This window comes from Geotrypetes seraphini, chromosome 1 (assembly GCF_902459505.1).
Source record: "Geotrypetes seraphini chromosome 1, aGeoSer1.1, whole genome shotgun sequence".
Classification (NCBI taxonomy): Eukaryota; Metazoa; Chordata; class Amphibia; order Gymnophiona; family Dermophiidae; genus Geotrypetes; species Geotrypetes seraphini.
The window spans coordinates 25,618,901-25,637,954 of record NC_047084.1 but is presented as its reverse complement, the minus strand read 5'-3'; the positions used below and the strand labels follow the sequence as shown (position 1 = coordinate 25,637,954).

The window sequence follows — 19,054 nt, the reverse complement described above, 5'->3', positions numbered from 1 at the left end:
TACTGGACTCTTTCTCTGGCTCTGATTTGTTATTTGAGAAGGATAATATAGCAAGTTCGTTAATAAACAAACATAATGAAAGGTTGATTATTATGTTTATTAAAACCTTGATATATTGCTCAAGCTGATATGTCCATGGCATTCCTCCTCCCCCCAAAATATAAAATAATAATATATAGCACATGCTGACAGGCAAATTACCACAAAATACTTTTAACACATTTTCCTGTAAGCCTTTTGGCCTGGATTCTGTACTTAATGCATTTTAGTAAATATCATAGTGAATGTCATGAGAAGAGCATGGCTGAACATGTCAGAGACAGCTAACAAATCAAGCAGAACCAGTAATGAGACCTTTGCTGCTATCCGCGATTATCCAGACTTTATTGGCCAAAGCTAATACAGCAATCACTATTCCTTAACTCAAGCAGAAACCTCATTAATAAGAACAAGAATCAGGACTTCTATGTATTAAAAACAAAGCTGTTACAATAAATATGCCTAACTCCTTATTGTTTATGTTTATTTCAAAATTGCTATACTGCCTTTTCTGGAAAAAAAAAAAAAAAAAAGACAGGTCAAAACAGTGTACATAAAAAAAATACTTGTAAGTTAAAAGCTTGGAAAAGAACTCCAATTAAAATAGAACAGGCGACAGTCAACAAGGCCTAGCATTCCATATATTAGAACTCTAAAAATTCAGAAAAATTCAAGGCTTCATGGTCCCAGAGAGAATCCTCCCCAAGAAAGTCAAATCTGTCTGGGCAATAATACTCAAGAGGACCAACATCTAGGGCTCCATTCTTTAACAATGGAATTGCTACTGCTTTGTTCAGGTTCACAATGTGGGCGAAGAGCTGGGATTGTCATTTGCTAATATTTTTACAGTCTGAGTTTGATTCAGATTTACCTGGCAGGTAGACACTTAAGGCCAGATTCTATAAATGGCACACTACATAGGTACCACTGGGTGCCATAATTGAGATCACCTAGTGACGCCTATCAAAATCCACACCTAACCTAAATTAAATCAATTAGCTTAAATGGTGTGGTAATTGACCATGCCACTAAAGTGATTAGTATAAGTTAGGCATGGAAAAAAAAAGTTAGGCATGGAATTCCAAGTGGCACCTTGTGAAGCCTAAGTGGAGGAACCTTCTAATGCCTAACAAAGCCTACCGAAAAGTAGGTGTGTTTAGGGGCAGAGAATATGTTATATGTGATAATTGTAAGGAAACAAGATTTTATGTATGTGATATGGAAACCGCATAGTTGTATGTGGTATATAAATTTTTAAATAAATAAATAGAATAGGTGTGGTTGAGTTAGGCGTCACTAGGGTCCTCTTCTATTAAACTGCGCTAGCAGTTTTTAGCGCAGAGAGCTGCGCTGAATGGCCCGCGCTGCTCCCGACGCTCATAGGAACTCTATGAGCGTCAAGTTTCTTTATTTTTGATATACCGTCTATCAAAACAAGTGTCTAAATGGTGTACAATATAATGAGATTTTTAAAAAGCAATAAAAAGGTAAATAAAAACAGTATCTTATCAAATGTTACAAAATACTAGATGGATGCACCTTGTCGTACACAGAACAACAGGGAAGTTGGGGAGGGGAAGTTTTTTTAAGTACATCGAAGTAAAATTAGTAAAAAAAAGGGAGGTAAAAGGGGAGTGGTGCAGTCGGGAGCAGTGCGGGCCATTCAGTGCGGCTCTCTGTGCTAAAAACTGCTAGTGCAGTTTGATAGAAGAGGCCCTAGGTGTCCAAGACAAGTACTGGTAAATTAGGCCAGTGAAAACTTGGCCTAATGTAGCGGCATCTACCTTTAGGACACCTAGTGATGTCTAAGTCTACTTAGGCGCTGCTAGGCTTGATTCTATAAACAGCACCTAGTAGTTGATTGACAATTGCATTGAGCGTCGTCGTTTATAGAATCCGGCCCTAACACTCTGAGGCATCCTTCCCACATCAAGTCCTGAAGCCTCTGTGATGAAAGACCGCAGAAATTTAGGCAAGCCTGGTTCTTGATCACAAGTGTCTGATAAACTCATTTCCAAACAAACTTGACCACTCTTCAGAAGCATTAGATTAAGATATGATGCTAGACAGGACAAAATGTTATAGGAAACAACTCAGAGGGTATTTTACGGTCTTTCAATTCCAATAAATAATTATTGACGACAGAATCTTAAATTGTTGGGATTTCTCATGGTACAGATTTTGGTAGCTCCTCTTGGCTTTCAATTTCAATCATTTCCTCATTCTCCTCCATGTCTTATATAACTTTTTCACATACTGCTTCTGATTACTAACGAGAATACAAATTTCTAATTGTACAGCTGGTGTACCATAAAAGCAACAGGTAGGTATCAACTTCAGTGCAAAAATATACATTTATACCAAAAAAACAAAAAAGACACTAAAGCTGCATGTGCTTGGTATTTTCAAAGCTCTATTCAAGTTGTCTGAAAACTAGCATTTAGACATCCATATTGCCTGGATGTATTCTGTCTCACAGTAGGCTGCTTTAGCTATTAGGATACTCCTTCATATAGATATTGGTGTGGCCATTTTACAAGATGGATTTTCCTCTGCTGCAAACAGACGTCCACATCCCTTGTTTTGCCTCATTCATAATTTTGATCTTTCAGTTTGTAAAATGGATGTTCATGCTGGATGTTTGTGGCACATGGATGTCCATCTTACATGAATTTTAGAACAAGCTGCATCCTGTTCTAAATTACATGTAAGGTGGACATTCATTTGTGATGCTCTAAATTGAATGCCCATATTCTGAATTGAATTTCCTTTCAAAAATGCCACTCTAAAGCATATCCAAACCTGCTTCTCTTAGCTCACTATGTAAAATAGTGTAAATTGAAGCAGATTAAGGGGAAAGCTGAAAATGCTATTTCTATATCAGTGCTTTACATGGATATTTAATTTCCATCACAAATACATGAACCACTTACTTGTACACTGTAGAGATTCTTTTCCGAGAAATGCCTTCTCACATACCAAGCATGGGGTGACCCCTGCAAATGTTCCCGATGAAAACTGATGCTTGCTCGGTTTCTCTTTCTCTTTGCCATCCTTGTTCTTTGTCTTTACATATGTTAAGAGGAATCAAATATATGAAAAGAGCTGAATCCTCTTGTACCAGCCAACCAACATTTAAATTCTAAAATATTTATTTATTAATGCTTATGTTACAGAGTGAAGCGAGGACAAAAATTCATCCCTGTCCCCTTACCGTCTCTGCATTTTCATCAACCCCTCACCGTCCCCGCAGTCTTAATTTTCTTCCCCGCATCTCCCCACTCAAAGCAGAAAAGTGATTTTATGCAACTTTATGGGCCTAAGACATTGCAAATAAACATTTTAAGCTGTGTGTGTTTGAGCTCAATACTAGTGATATTTTAGTCCTGCTTAGAGAATGACATAGTGACTCATTCCCATGGCAAACCGTGGTAAAACTACAAGAATGGGTAAAATTTTGAGCCATTTACCTCAGGTACTGGAGCAAAATGTTTACCACTCCATAACAGTGATAAAAAGCTTTGCTCCCACAGGGAAAACCCCACAGGGAAAACCTCCCACGATTACCATTCCCAGATTCACTCTCTCTCCCCTCCCTGCTGCAAGCATATACCTTCTAGGAGAGCAAGGCGACCCCTACACATGGCTGCTCAATAGTGCTCATGGCCTTCCTTCTGCCAGGCCTCTCCTATGATGCTAGTCTTCAATTTATATACTGGGTCATCTCCCAACAGAGCTCAACTCAGTTCACATGTAATTAAGACTAGAGTACATAAGGAGGAGCCCACCAAAGGGAAGGCCACAAGCACCATCGAGCAGGCCTGTATAGGGATCGGCTCGCTTTCCTAGAAAGTGGGTACCAGCAGAAGGGAGGTGCCGTATCATGCGGAACATGCGGGAGGCAGGCTGGAGGGAACTGTGACCTGTGAGGGAACTGGAGTCGTTGCACTCAAGGTGATGGGAATGCAAGGCAAAGCAGATAGATGCTGGGGCTGAAGGAAAGGGCACAGGAGGAGGCTGGAGGGAAGAGCACAGGAGTGGGCTGGAGCTGGAGGGAAGGACACAGGAGTTGGGCTGGAGCTGGAGGGGAGAGAATGGCAGGACCCACAAGGGGGGGGGGTGCTGGAGCTGTTGGCCCTGAGGGGAAAAGAGAGGGATGCAAAGCAGAGAGATGCTGGGGCTGGAGGAAAGGGCACAGGAGGGGGTTGGATCTGGAGAGAATGGCACAGGAGGGGAGGGGGGGCTGGAGCTGGAGGAAAAGGAGAGAGCTGCAGGACTCGCAGGAGGGGGAACTGGAGGGAAGGGGAGAAGTGCTGTATCTGTGAAAGGGGGGCTGCTGGAGGAAAGGTCTTGTTGGGACCAGTTGGGAGGGGTGGAGCTGAAAAGAAGGGAAATATGCCATACTAAGGGAATGAAGGAATGAAATACTGAACACACAGCAAAGGGAAGGAGAAAAGGAAGAGAGACACAGAGAGGTATACAGAAATAGTAGGGAAATAATGGGCATGGAGTGGAGAATAGGAACATGGACACCAAGGGAGATGCTGCATGAGAATAGTACATGGACACAGAGGTACAATGCCAGACATGGGAGGAGGTATATGGACACAAGAGGGAAATTGTTAGATATAGAAGAGAATAGGAATATAGAAGGTAGATGCTGGACTTGGAGGCAAAAGGACATATAGTAGAGGAGTGATGTGGGACGTAGAGTAGTGATGATAAATGTAGGAAGACAAGACACAGGGAAGATGCAGGACAGGAAGTATAGGGGACACAAGTATAGGGAAAAGATATGTACACAAAGATGGAAGATAGATGATGAGCATAGAAAACAAAGAAATGTCAAATGAGCAGGAGACCCTGGCAAGTAATTTAAGAGATGACAGAGGGAAACAGAAACCAGAGCCTGGGACCAACATGACTTGAAAAATAAAATGACCAGAAGACAAAAAAGAAGAAAAAAATATTCTTATTTTCTATTTTGTAATTAGAATATAAGAGAATTGAAATGTTTATCCTGCCAGTGCTGGTGTTAGACATGGCTATAGCCCAGGGCAGAAATTTGGGAGGGGACCCCAAAGCCCATGCCATCTTCAGCTTCCAGCAGGCTTAGAGCTCTCTCTAGCCGAGGGGGGGGGGGGGGTTGTTGTCCTAATTGCACTCCTTGGTCTAACACCATCCATGGCATGTGTGATCTTTATATTTTGCACAGTATAGGAGGAAATTGATATTTCTATTTCTTTGGTGGTGTACTACATAGAAGGTGTGGCTTCTTGGGATTTTGGTTTAATTTATGCTTATCATTTTGGTCAGCTATTATATACTTGGCATTTGTGTTCTCTGTGTATGACTGAGGTATTCTGGCAGTAGTGGAGGGGACATTTGTAAGGCGAGATGGGTTTTGTTGATCCTTGTTCTGTATTTGTGATTTATAAAATGAAAGTGGTACAGAATATTGTTTCTTTTTATACTTTCATAAAATGATTTAAATATAAAATGATAACTATGAGGCTTGTGCATATGGGATCAGACTGAGCTCACAGGGATGAGGTGGAGATAGTGACAGAGCTCACAGGGACAGGGACAGAGGTCTCGGAGATGGGGCAGGGACAAACTTTATCCCCGTGTCATTCTCTAGTCCAGCTATCCCAAAAATTGTAGTTCTTATTCAGTTCACAAAATCACAACAAATAAAGCAATAAGTGAATTTATTTTTATTATGAGCCAAACGGATACAATTGCATCAAGAACAGCCCTCAGAATATCACACACAACTTATCGCCTTCTTTTACTAAGCCTGATAGTGCAGGCCGATGCATTAAATGCTCCAACACCCATAGGGAATGAATGGGTATCGGAGCATTTGCTGCATGGCTTAGTAAAAGGGGGCCTTAGTGCTTTTTTCCAGTTTAAAAGCAAACCAATGGCATGCCACTGTTCTCAGTATGAAGTGAAACCAAACAGCATAAACAGACAATGTCCATTTCCAAGCAACAAAACAAAGACAGCAAATAAAGAAAAATTCAATCATCAAGTACAGCCCTCAGAATATCACACGCAAATAACTTAGGGCCTCTTTTACAAAGCTACAATAGCTGCACCAAAGCCCATAGGAAGTGAAGGGTTTCAGTGCATTTACAGCGACAGCATCACTACCACAGCCTTGCAAAAAAGTGCTTTTCTCTTATTCATTTCCAGGCACCTTGAAACCTATATATGCAATCTTTAACATTAACCTATAGCATATGGCTTATTGCCTTTTCAGTGAGAAACCAAACAGTCCAAACAGACAAAGAAAATCAATGTCCACTATAACTGTTCAGTTTAGCATTAAATTTTTGAAATACTCTTGTTTCTAAGCTACTAAACAAAATGGATGAGTACAAATTGATTCTAGATAGACATTCAGACTCTGATTCTAATAATGGCACCCGTTGGTGCCTCCAAGAATGGCGCCGTTACCCAACTAAGGAGGTTCTCTGTGGCACATATGACCACTGTAGGCATGGTTAATGCCAGAAGTGACCTTAGGCGCCTCTAAAGACGTGATTCTCATCACAGGTAGGCACCTGAAATGTAGGCCTTTAAAACCCTGGCCTACATTTCTAGCGTCTACCTTTCACATAGTCGCAATTCTCCAAACGGTGCCACTGTGTGATTGGCACAAGATTGGAGCCGCTTTTGTAAGCAGCTGCCAATTATGGTGCCATCTGGAGAATCAAGCCTTCAATGCTATCAGAATAGCTAGCCTCTTTCATGCAAAAAGACCCTGAGCAAACCTAATGGCCCATTTGGCCTTTATCTGCCATCATATTTCTATGCAAGTTTTCCTTCTACTCAGTCCCCTGGTTTTATCTATCCCACTTATTTGTTGTACTCTATCGTTCGTGTTTATATGTTCTACCCCTGTGTGTTCCCTTTGCCATTTATAAAGATGTTTTGATGTGTAACATTTCACTGTGTTGCCACTATCTTACTATTGTTATTTCTATAATAGATTTGCCTATTGCCAAGTTTGCCTTCCTGTTCTAATTGTGTACTATGTTGATACTGGAGCATTTTATTAAAGCCATACTATCACTATAATTAATTTTCTATGTCCAAATATACTTTCTATAGAGTGCCTTGAGTGAATCTTAACACGCAAATAAATGTAATGAACGGTAACTGTGAAAACCTCTGCATTTTGCAAGTCACAATAGCAGATAAAACAATGCTTTAACTATACCTCTTTAGGAAGCACTAACTGTTCCACTGCTCCACATCATCTGCCATATAAATAGTTAAGGTGTGGTAACTACCTCTGTGTTAACTATGTGGTGCATTTCTTGCCCATGCCAAGTCTCCTTCCACAACAGCACAGTGAACAGGAATTACCGTGAACTAAAGGCATAATTCTCTAAAGGTTGCTTAAGTTAGGCACCAGGATGAGGCATGCAAAACATGAATTCTAGATCTGCAATTATGCACAGAAATGCCATTACGTACACTATAGATTACTAGTTTAAGTCTGCCATTACGCACCTAACTGGTTACAAGCAAAAATGGTTTATAACCATTAATCAAAGGTGATTTAAAGGAAAGTTCATTGAGCTTACCCAGAACTGGAGTTATTTGCAACTGGATTAGAATCCTAAAAGTACTGGAAAAACTGCTATGTTAACAAATCTACCTAAACTCTTCTATCTCCTCTTTATATTCCCAAGTTTAGCCTACTACCTGGTTCAATTTCTTAATTAATGTAACCAATTTCAATTTCTAAAATCTTTTACTAATCCATTTACTCAATCAATGTAAGGAATTCAGTTTAGAATCTTTGTAATGTTACTAGATTTAATTTTTTAATGATACATAATTTATTATGTTTATTATGTTAAATCCTTCCCATATATCGTATCCTTTAAAAAAAACCTCCTATATAATGTATTCTAAATTAATTTTCATATGTACTGTTTTCCTGCCTTCTTCCATTCTATGTTTCTAGCCTAATTAATTTATTTTTCTCAAGTACTTTAGCAAGATTGTGAGCCTTTGGGACAGTCAGGGAACTCTAAGTACTTTTTCTTCATTTTAATTATCTTACTTAATTGCACCTCTTCTGTATCTACTGTAAACCGCTTTGAACCTCACGGTTTAGCGGTATACAAGAAATAAAATTATTATTATTATTAAAAATTAAAATAAGCGCAGAAATTGCTCCTGGGGGTTCCTGATCACTCTGACCATTGTCCTTAAGAGAGGATACATGCTGGGATTTTGCTTACCTTATTCTTGTTCCGAGTGCTACTCATTCTATTCTTTAGGAAACTGAAAGTGCGGCTCACTTTGTATTTTTCGGACTCTGATTTTGTAGGTGAAATGCTTTTGTCCCATTCTTCCTCCTCAATCCTAAAGAAAGGAAATTTGTGAATGTAACATTACCATATAAACAAATTTCCTTTTTCAGAAAAAGTACCAACACTATAGAAATCTGTAGACAGCAACACCTAGGGCTCCTTTTACTAAGGTGCAGATGCGATTTTAGCGCATGCAGGATTTTAGCGTGCACTACACCTGCGCTACGCTTCTAGAACTAACGCCAGCTCAATGCTGGTGTTGAGGTCTAGCGTGCGTGGCAATTTAGCGAGCATTATTCCGCGCATTAAGGCCCTAACGCACCTTTGTAAAAGGAGCCCCTAGGGGATAGACTGAATCATCACCCTTTTGTTTGAACTTTTATGAACTAAAAATAGTTTTGGGACTGTTTCTATGATGCTGTTTAATATATATACTAAGTGGGGATGGGCGGACCTGATAAGCCTAAGGCCTGATTGGCCCAGGCTCCTAGAGCCTGGGCCAATCTGGCCTTAGGCTTAGCGGGGATGGGCCGGGAAGGGGCAGGCCCCCCTCATTTCGACAAGGCGGGTCTGCTGGACAGATGGCAGCAAGACCCGGCCGGCCAGCTAACAATTAGAGGTTAGTTGGGGGGAGGTAAAGGGGGGGTTCATCGGAGGGTGTTAGCATGGGATGTGACGGGGGCATTAGCATGGGGGTCCGGGCTGGTCCTCCGGCAGGAGGGGTTAGGCACCCTCCTGCTGGCAATCAGGGGTGTTGGGTGGGCGGTTTTCCGGCAGGAGGGGTTGGGTACCCTCCTGCCGGTGATCGGGGGGACAGGTGGCGGCGGTCGCTATACCTATCGCAGCAGGGAGATCCCTTGCCATGATAAGTGTAGCGGCAACGCCTACTCTAACCCGATTCTGTAACCGCCATCTGTAACAAGGACGCCGGTTACAGATGACAACAAGCAATTTCAAATCTTTTCGCAAAGAAATCAAAACCCATCTATTCAAAAAATTTATACAGATGTCATAACTCCAACCTGGATTCCCCTCAGTGTGACTCCCCCATCCTCCCTTCTTCACCAGTTACCCTTCCCCTCAAAGCCCAAGCTTGTCAACTGCTTCCCTAACTGCATATATACTGAAACTGCACTATTTCGTATCTGTACAGCATCCCAAATTGTATATCCACTGGAATAGCCCAATCCTCCTTGCCGTATCCCATTCCCTAAACTATACTACTCCATTCTTCTTGTAACTCTTCTGGAAAAGTCCAGAAGTCTCTTTTGTAATCCGCCCAGAACTGCAAGGTTGAGGCGGAATAGAAATCAGTAATGTAATGTAAAAATCGGGGTTAGTGTAGGCTCGATTCTGTATAGGACGCCCCTCCCAAGCGTCTTATATAGAATCCAGGTCTTAGGTTATTGGTTTACCACTCATTTTCCCACTTAAATTATGCACTAATCTATGAACTGACCTTTGGTATCTAAATAGAATCAGTATTGATAGAGAAAACAAATATCTGAGAAGGGTAAATAGTGAGGTTCCCCAGAGGTCTGTCCTGGGACCACTGCTTTTTAACATATTTATCAATGATCTAGTAAGATAATTAAACTTGCTGCCGACACAAAGTTGTTCAAAGAGACTGAACATCAAAATGGCAGATGACATTTAATGTGAGCAAGTGCAATGTGATACATGTGGAAAAGAGGAACCCATTGGTTGTCAGAAGCAGTCTAATTCGAAATTGGGACGAGCAATTTCAAAAAAGAAAATCGTATGATAGATAAATAGAAGACCCTGAGGCAGGCCAAGAGCCAAAACACTGGCAGTGTCAGAACTTCATTGAAATAAAGAATTATTAGACCCAGTTCTGAGGCGTTTATACTTCTTTGTTGATAACTTCAGTGTGACATCAATCTGCCCATATTGTGCTTCAGTAATGCTTTTTATTGTGTGATCCTAAATTTCATGATTTTCTTAGAGAAACAATACAGAAATATTATCATTTCAATGACAACACCACTGGGAACCAACCCGACCATGTGCCTCAGGCCGCGCCCCCAGGTGGGACCTAAGGCTCCAGGGCCTATTCTGATTGGCCCACGCGCCTTAGGCCCCACCAGTAGGCGGAGCTTTAGGATGGATGGGCCAATCCGGCCTCATTCCTTCGTTGGCTGCCTGCCGGACAGGCGGGTTTGGCTCCCGTCTGTCCGGCCAACTACCAAAGGTACGGGGAAGGGGGGTGGGGGGGTCGTGGGGGTCGCCAGGGGGGTCGCGGGTCGGCTGGGGGGGGCGGTCGGAGGTTCTTGGGGGGGGGCGGTCGTTGGGGGGGAGGGGGGTTTGCGTCGAGGGCAGGAGGGCCTGGGATCCCTCCTGCCCGTAATGTAGTGCGGGGTGGGGTTAGGGGGTCGCCGTGGCCAGGAGGGTTTGGGCTCCCTTCTGGCCCGATATTGCCGGGAAGTCGGCGGTCCTTCGGGGTGGGGGTGCGAGTGGTCCTGCCGGGGGGGGGGGGATGTATCGGACGTCGGGGAGTCGGCCGGGCAAGAGGGCTTGGGCTCCCTCTTGCTCCGATCGTGGATGCAGGTCGGGTGGGAGCGCGTGCGAGCGGTCGTTCGGGGTGGGGGTGCGAGTGGTCCTGCCGGGGGGGGGATGTATCGGACGTCGGGGAGTCGGCCGGGCAAGAGGGCTTGGGCTCCCTCTTGCTCCGATCGTGGATGCGGGTCGGGTGGGAGCGCGTGCGAGCGGTCGTTCGGGGTGGGGGTGCGAGTGCGAGTGGTCCTGCCGGGGGGGGGGGGGATGTATCGGACGTCGGGGAGTCGGCCGGGCAAGAGGGCTTGGGCTCCCTCTTGCTCCGATCGTGGATGCGGGTGCGGGTGGGAGCGCGTGCGAGCGGTCGTTCGGGGTGGGGGTGCGAGCGGTCCTGCGGGGGGGGTGAATCGGGCGTCGGGCGGGGTGGGAACTATGTTTTAAAACTTTTGTATACCGCGCTCACGCATATAACGCGCGAGGGGTATGCGCGGTAGGTAAAAACGCGTATAACGCGCGCGTTATATGCGTGAAAATACGGTAGTCCCCATATCACTGTATGCTTCTCAAGGGAGATGTGCATCTAATTTACCCTTACCCGTATCACTCTATGCCACTCTTAAGGAGATGTGCATCTAGTTTACAAAAGCCTTTCACTATTGTTATTCACAACCTCTAGAAATCACTATCTGCTGTATATTGGTCTTGCCTTTCTCAGACAGACAATTTGGACCACTTATCATTCTTTTGTCCAATCATTCAAAATTTTTGGAAATCTGTATGGACTAAAATTTGTCCAGTATTACACATTCAGGTGCTCCAGTGTTTGCAATTTTTTTTTCTGGTGTCACTTTACTATGTCAATGTTAGTAGAGAAGAATGAGTGCTTGTATTAGGAAGAAATTTTGAGGAACTGGAAAATTTTAGGAAAACTAAAGGTTCATCTATGGTGGTGTGCATTATGTCTATTATATAAATACTAGTTTTTAAGCCCATTACACTAACAGGTGCTAGAATAGATGTGTCTGTCCGTCTCTCTCTCCTTGGCCGCTGTCTGTCTGTCTGTCTTTCTTTCTTTCTGTGCCTCTCCTTGACCACTGTCTGTGTGTCTGTCTATCTTTCTGTCTCCCTCTGTCACTCTCTGTGTGTGTCTGTCTTTCTGTCTCTCTCTCTCTCTCTCCTTGGCTGCTTTCTGCCTGTCTTTCTGTCTCTTTCTCTCTCTCTATCTCTCTTCTTGGCCGCTTTCTGCCTGTCTTTCTGTCTCTTTCTCTCTCTCTCTCTCTCTCTCCTTGGCCTCTGTCTGTGTGTCTTTCTGTCTCTTTCTCTCTCTCTCGTTGGCCGCTGTCTGTGTGTCTGTCTGTCTTTCTGTCTCTTTCTCTCGTTGGCTGCTGTCTGTGTGTCTTTCTGTCTTTCTTTCTCTTTCTCTCTCGTTTGACTCTGTCTTTCTGTTTCTCTCTCCTTGGCTGCTGTCTGTGTGTCTTTTTGTCTCTGTCTCTTTCTCTCTCTCTCCTTGGCCGCTATCTGTGTGTCTGTCTGTCTGTCTCTCTCTCTCCTTGGCCGCTGTCTGTGTGTCTTTCTGTCTCTCGTTGGCCCCTGTCTGTCTGTCTGCCTCTCTATCTCTCTCTCCCCCCTTGGCTGCTGTCTGTGTGTCTGTTTTTCTGTCTCTTTCTCTCTCCTTGGCCGCTGTCTCTCTCTCTCTCCTTGGCCGCTGTCTGTCTGTCTTTCTGCCTCTCTCTCTCCTTGGATGATGTCTGTCTGTCTGTCTGTCTGTCTTTCTGTCTCTTTCTCTCTCTCTCCTTGGCCGCTGTCTCTCTCTCTCTCTCTCTCTCTCTCCTTGGCCGCTGTCTCTTTCCCTCCCTCCCATTCCCCACTTGCGCCCCTCTCCCCTTCCTTTGGCTGCCCCCACCCCATCCCCCCCTCTCTGCGGCAGCGTCACCAGCCTCCAGCAGCATGGCAGCGAATAAACAAATCCTCATCCTCGACCTGCCCTACGAACTCAAATTCTGAAGTAAGGGGTGTTGGTTCACCGCCAGGCGGGCAGAGAGCGCGGCTCCTGCGAGCAGCAATGGTGCTCTGACCCAGAGGGAAGAGTGGAAGCAGAGGAGAAGGCCTTGCAACCAGGGAGCGGCAGTGGTTGTGGCCTTCCCTCCCCTAGCTCCGTAGCTCAGTCACTGCCGCCTCCTTCTCTCCCCGATGTCAGCTCCGAACGTCCACACGCATGCTCTGCATTCTTTAACATTCTGCCGGCCACACAGCTACGGACGTACGGAGCCACCAGGTTTGAAGTGCGCATGCGCACTAAAGGAATTATTATAGCGGATGGAGCTATAGCTATAAAGAAGTCCTGGCAGTACTGAAAAATTAGTTATATCTGGTTTCCCATGTGACAATTTGTGAAATCTCCTTTGGGATGTTAATTGGATCTGCTATAATGTATGCCTCTGCTCTCTCTCTTTAAGGTCCCATTTTACAAAGTCACAGTAGTGATTTTCCTGTGACAAATGCACCAAAGCTCATTGGAATTGAATGGGCTTCGGTGCATTTGCCATGGGGGAATCACTACTACAGCTTTGCAAAAGGAGTCCTAAATGTTACTGTTTGCTGCCTATATGTTAATACTATCTGGCATTTTCTTTCTTAAGTCATGCTAGGTTGCTTACCGTATATACTCGAATATAAACCAATCTGAATATAAACCGAGGTATCCTTTTTCCCTCCAATAAGAGGGGGGGGGGGAGGTTGTCTCGAATATAAACTGAGGTCAGACATTTGGGTTATCATTGTGCACACTGGGGTCCCTGCCTCTCACTAGGCCTGCCTGCCTGCAACTAGGCCTAGTGGCAGGCAGGCAGGGAGGGGGAACAGGGTGCAGAGCCTGGCAGGGAGAATTTGGTTCAGATTGGGGTTTTTCTTGTTTTCCTCCTTTAAATCTAGGGTGCATCTTAAGGTCAGGTGCGTTTTATGGAGCGAAAAATATGGTAAATGTAGACAAAGATCAAACTTAAACCTCAATATTGGTAAGATATAAAAAGAAAGCAATGCAAATTTACAGTACAATTGCATTTTCTGTTCATGAAATTAAAAATAAAATTATTTTTTTCTACCTTTGTAGTGGCCATTTTATTCATGTTTATCCCAGTTTCTGCTTTCTTCTGTCTTTTCTTAATTTTCTTTCCAGGGTCTGCAATCTATCTGCCTCTTCTCTCCTTCCTACATCCATCTCTGACTTTAACCTTTTCCTTTCAGTTGTCCTCCATTTATTTTTCTGCATCTCTATTTCTATTTACAGCTTTCCATCTTCCTCATCCTATTATTCTCCAGTTGTTTTTTTGCTAGCTCTTCCCTCCTCCCCTTCTAGCATCTCTTTCTCTCTTTTCCCCTTTATTGTCACTCTTCTAACCAGTATCTACTGTCTTGCCCCCTCCATCCACCATATTCTCTTTCCTCTTTCCTCCAACACCTCATCTCTCTCTCTCACCTCACTTCCATCCAAAATCCCCCCATCACCTTTCATCATTTGCTTCTTCCAATATTACCTACTTGGGGCTCTGGGGAATGGCATCGCAGGTCAGGGGCAGATCCGACATGCAGGCAGGTAGCTGATTCCTCCCAGCGGTGGCCGCAGCAGTTCTCCATGCTGTTTGCTGGCTGCTGGGCGAAAGGAAGAGTGAGGAGCCAACGGTGCATCTGGATTGTCAGCAGCCCTACCTTCGGTCCTTGTCCCAATTCCACTAAACTATCTGGCAATAATGAAGCCAGATGCTGTGGGGGCCTTCCCTTTTTCCAAATCACTTAGGCTCTGCTGGTCTCAATCCCGCCCCCCTCTGAAGTTACTTCCCAATTTTGAAGGGCAGGATCGAAACTGGCAGATCCTATAGCGATTTGGCAAAAGAGAAGTCCCTTGCGGTGTCTGGTTTCTTTATTGCCAGATGGTTTAGCGGGACCGGGACCGAAGGCAATCCGGATGCACCACTGACTCCTCACTCTCCCCTCCTCACAGCAGCCAGCAAACAGCATGGAGGACCGCTCTGGCCACAACTAGAAGGAATCAGCTGCATGTCGGGCCTACCCCTGACCCACAATTCTATTCCCCACAGCTAGACCCCCCAGTAGGTTTAAATTTTGATATTTTTTTAAACTACAGTAATTAGAGAAGTACTCAAGTATAGACTCGAATATAAACCAAGACCTCCATTTTTGGGCCATTTTTTTGGTCCAAAAATCTCAGTTTATATTTGACTATATACGGTATATATGAAAATCTTAATAAAATGTGAACTAAATAACAAAAAAGATGATTTTTGCTTAAGAAGGCTTCAAATATGAAGCCAAAATATCACATAATTATATTATTATATGGTTTTGTTACTGGACTATTTGGTTTATATGAACAAAAAGTTAAAACTAAAATAAAATATTTTTATACATACCATCAAGGTTATTGCCTACATCTGCAACTAACAATAGTCACAGCAATACCACTGCTGCCACACTCAACACATCTCTCCCTCTTAACAAGAGTAAACCCCTACCCTTTCCTGGACCCCCTTCCTCCCCCTGAACAGGAGTAGACCCCTCCTGTACCCACCCATGAGGCCCTTTCTGGGCCTACTTTACAGTACTCAATCACTTCTGGCCATGGCAGCTTTGCTTTCAAAATGGATGCCACAACTTCTAGCAGGACTTTCATGAGACTGCAGCAATAGGTCATGGCAGCCATTTTAAGACTGGAGCTAGCATGGACAGGAGTGACTGGGATTTGTTCCTGCCTATACCAGCTCCAATCTCAAATTCACCGCAGCGTTCTTGCAAGACTACCACTAGAGATCACAGCAGACATTTTGAAAGTGGCTCTGACATATGCAGTAACAACTAGAGATTGCTCCTGCCCCGACTGTACCATACTTGTTTCTTTCCACATTCTTAGTTGGGTGTCTAAATTCATCCTTAGCACATACTGAAATTCATTAACTACGCATGCTGTTAAATATATTAAAGACCATTGTATAATGAGTATCAAACAGAATGGTAAAGGGTGATATGCTGTAATGCATGCTTGATATTTATCTGTAAGAACTAAGTTTCAAACAGACAGACAAATAACAATACCTTTTGCCTTCTGATGGATCTGGCAAGCTGTAAGCTCTTTGTTCTGAAACACACAAGCAGCAAATGAAATCCCACAATGCAAGACCATATGTGTATACGAGGCAGAAACACAAAGCCACCACCATGAAGCATGTTCAAACTTATACTAGAAGAGAATTTAGAGAGGTACAAATGATTACAAACAGCAATGCCCAAGAAAGTACCAATTCCTGTAACAAGAAACAGTAAAAGAATTTACATCCATTTGGGTTATCAGCACTATTAATTCAAACCAACAATACAATTTAATCTTTTTTTGGTTATTGCGATATTTCATTTATTTCACGCCAGCGTAGCACCCAAATAATCCTTCTCCCCCAACAGTAAATCTTACCTCTTGTTCTCCAGAGTACTAAACCAAAATGTTGGTTTTGAGTTATTAAAAATGAAAAGGTTAACATTTACCTTTACCAGAACTCTAATTCTCTTTCTTCAAATCACTCTCCCTTGGTCTCTATTAATATCTAATGTTATTGGAAAGCTTCACACCATTTTAATTTTTTTGATTAAAAAATCCTTCCATTAACACTGTATTGACTGGACTTTTTCTCTGTATTCTGTTTTCTTTAAATAGATACATACAGGTTGATATCCAAATCATTTCCGTGACCACTGGCTGCATCAGCTGCATAAATTGGTTTTGGGGGGGTTTCTTTTTTTAAACAAATCAGTGTTGGCCATTTTCTTCAGAATTATGGCCATAGTTTTACGTTCACAAGAAGCTAACAATTTGGTGAGGGTTCTGGTGAGACAAAACGTACATGTTTAGTGGTAAAATTCAGCTGATGAACATAACACATCCAAATGCCAACAGATAAACAGCAGATACAACGTCAAATATGTAATTGCTTATTTCAAGCTGGACATGGATTTCAAAGCTTAATTGTATATGTTTAGTGCTGCTGAAACTACACATAACTAAGAGAGTAACCTCGGTTGCCGTATCTCAAAAAAGATATAGCAGAGTGATAAAAGGAATGGAACTCCTGTCATATGAGGATAGGATAAAGAGGTTAGGTAATTTCAGAGGATGGGGTGGGCACTTAGCACATTAAGTTTTGCTGTTTATGCACATTAATTGCAAAAACTTAGCACACTTTAGAAGAAGGAACCCCCATGTGTATTTTCAGCCTAGGCACCCTGTTATAAAAGATCATCCTCTGTGTTTACAAGTTAGTGTTGTCTGGTCCAGTTCCTCATGCATGAAAAATGTTTGGTGTTATCTGCTAATTTTCTTTCCTTTGAGTCTATCAGACCAGTCCAGACCCAGTGGACTATTATTTATTCAATTTTCTATACCATTCTCCCAGGAGAGCTCAGAATGGTTTACATTAATTTATTCAGGTACTCAAGCATTTTCCCTGTCTGTCCTGGTGGGCTCACAATCTATCTAATGTACCTGGGGCAATGGGGGGAATAAGTGACTTGCCCAGGGTCAAAAGGAACCCACAACCCCAGGGTACTGAGGCTGTAGCTCTAATCACTGGGCCACACTCTCCCCTTATGCCTAATCACCTGCAGAAGGAGAAAGAGAAAAAAGACTGGTAAGCCCTGTCCTATTGTACCTGTATGTAATACATAAACTGCTTTAGTTGTACTACAGAGAGGTAGAATATAAAGAATAACAAATAATCTATGCAAGGCACTGTTCCTCAGTATTTCTGTAATAAAGCAAGATAGAATTTATTTAGCCCCTGGGCCTACTTTACAGTCCCCCTATATTATATGCAGGTGTAAGAGAGAACCGTTTATATTCACCAAAAAAAATACCTCTCTACTTCAATTCAACAGTTCAATTTAAAGTTCATATGCCCAGTTTAGAACATAGAGAATAGTTTTTTTTCATAACACTGTTACTGTTTCAAGACTGGTGTAATTTATTTTCAATGGAGGAAAAACCTCAGATCCCTGTATGCTGCATATGCCCAGGGTTTCAACAACAACAAAAACTCCCCTACAAACTTGAGAAAACCTGAAATTAATTCCAGATATAATTCTTCCTGCAAGAACAACAGATCAGAACTCTTAACACTTTAGGGATGGAGTCTGGACTAGCTTGGTAAAACTCTAGGAAAGAAAATTAAAAGATAAGACAACATTTATTTTCTACCAGACCAGTCTAGAACCAGTGGGATGTAATAAAGCACTCTCTAAACTGGGTGGTTGGGTTTCTGAAACCTCTTCCCTAAGCACTCCCTTCCCCAAAACAACTTCATCTTGGGCAAAGACATCCAACCTATAATGCCCTACCAATTTATGTTGCGATGTACTGCATGTGACTTTACCCATGAAGCCAATACCACTCTAACTTTACGTTACTTTCAGTGGTGGATGCCTTGAGGGAAGGCATGGATAAGAGCTGTTCCTACTGTGTGGTCTCCCTTGATGTATCTGGTAATCATGAAATGCTGCTCTCAAAATTAAAAAAGTTAGGAATGAAAGGGGCAATATTTGATTGGTTTTCATCCTATTTACTGGGCAGGTCCTTTTGTGTGAGAGGGGAACGGAGGGTCTCTGACAAGAAAATGATCAGTAAGGGAGTCTCACAGGGTTCTGCCCTATCTGCTGTGTCATCTCTTGGGCTGGTTTTTCAATCCCTGGGGGTTCAATACAGGATCTACGCAGATGATATCCTTTTCTTCTTTCTGATTGAGGGTCCATATAGAGAGGTCGAGATGTGACTGAATCACTGTATGACAAAAGTATGTGAATGGATGACTCAGCATAGTCTAAAGCTGAATGTGAATGAAACAGAATTGATGACTGTAAGGAGAGATAGTGAGAGGGCTGAGATGACAAGACTGGCTATTATGGGCGAATTGATACAGGTAAAGAAGGCGATGAACATCTTGGGAGTTTGCTTAGATATGTCGTTGAATATGGGACAAGTCTTGAATATGGTTCAAAAGGGTTATGCTCAATTTCAGCTCCTATATAGATTGAAACCTCTTTTAACAACGTATGATTTTAGAACTGTGGTGCAATTGCTGTTTTTGAGTAGGCTAGACTATTGTAAC

General features: G+C 42.9%; 1 protein-coding gene across 7 annotated transcripts in view; it reads right to left on the bottom strand.

Moving 5' to 3' along the window:
- ARHGEF28 (Rho guanine nucleotide exchange factor 28) overlaps positions 1-19,054 on the bottom strand; it is a 524,944-nt gene that overhangs the window by 144,648 nt on the left and 361,242 nt on the right. For all 7 annotated transcript variants that reach the window (XM_033929274.1, XM_033929277.1, XM_033929278.1 and 4 more), the window contains 3 exons: positions 15,999-16,041; positions 8,307-8,430; positions 2,973-3,105 (listed from right to left, as the gene is read on the bottom strand). In XM_033929274.1, the coding sequence (XP_033785165.1) occupies positions 2,973-3,105; positions 8,307-8,430; positions 15,999-16,041 (300 nt within the window). The remainder of the gene's footprint in view (positions 1-2,972; positions 3,106-8,306; positions 8,431-15,998; positions 16,042-19,054) is intronic.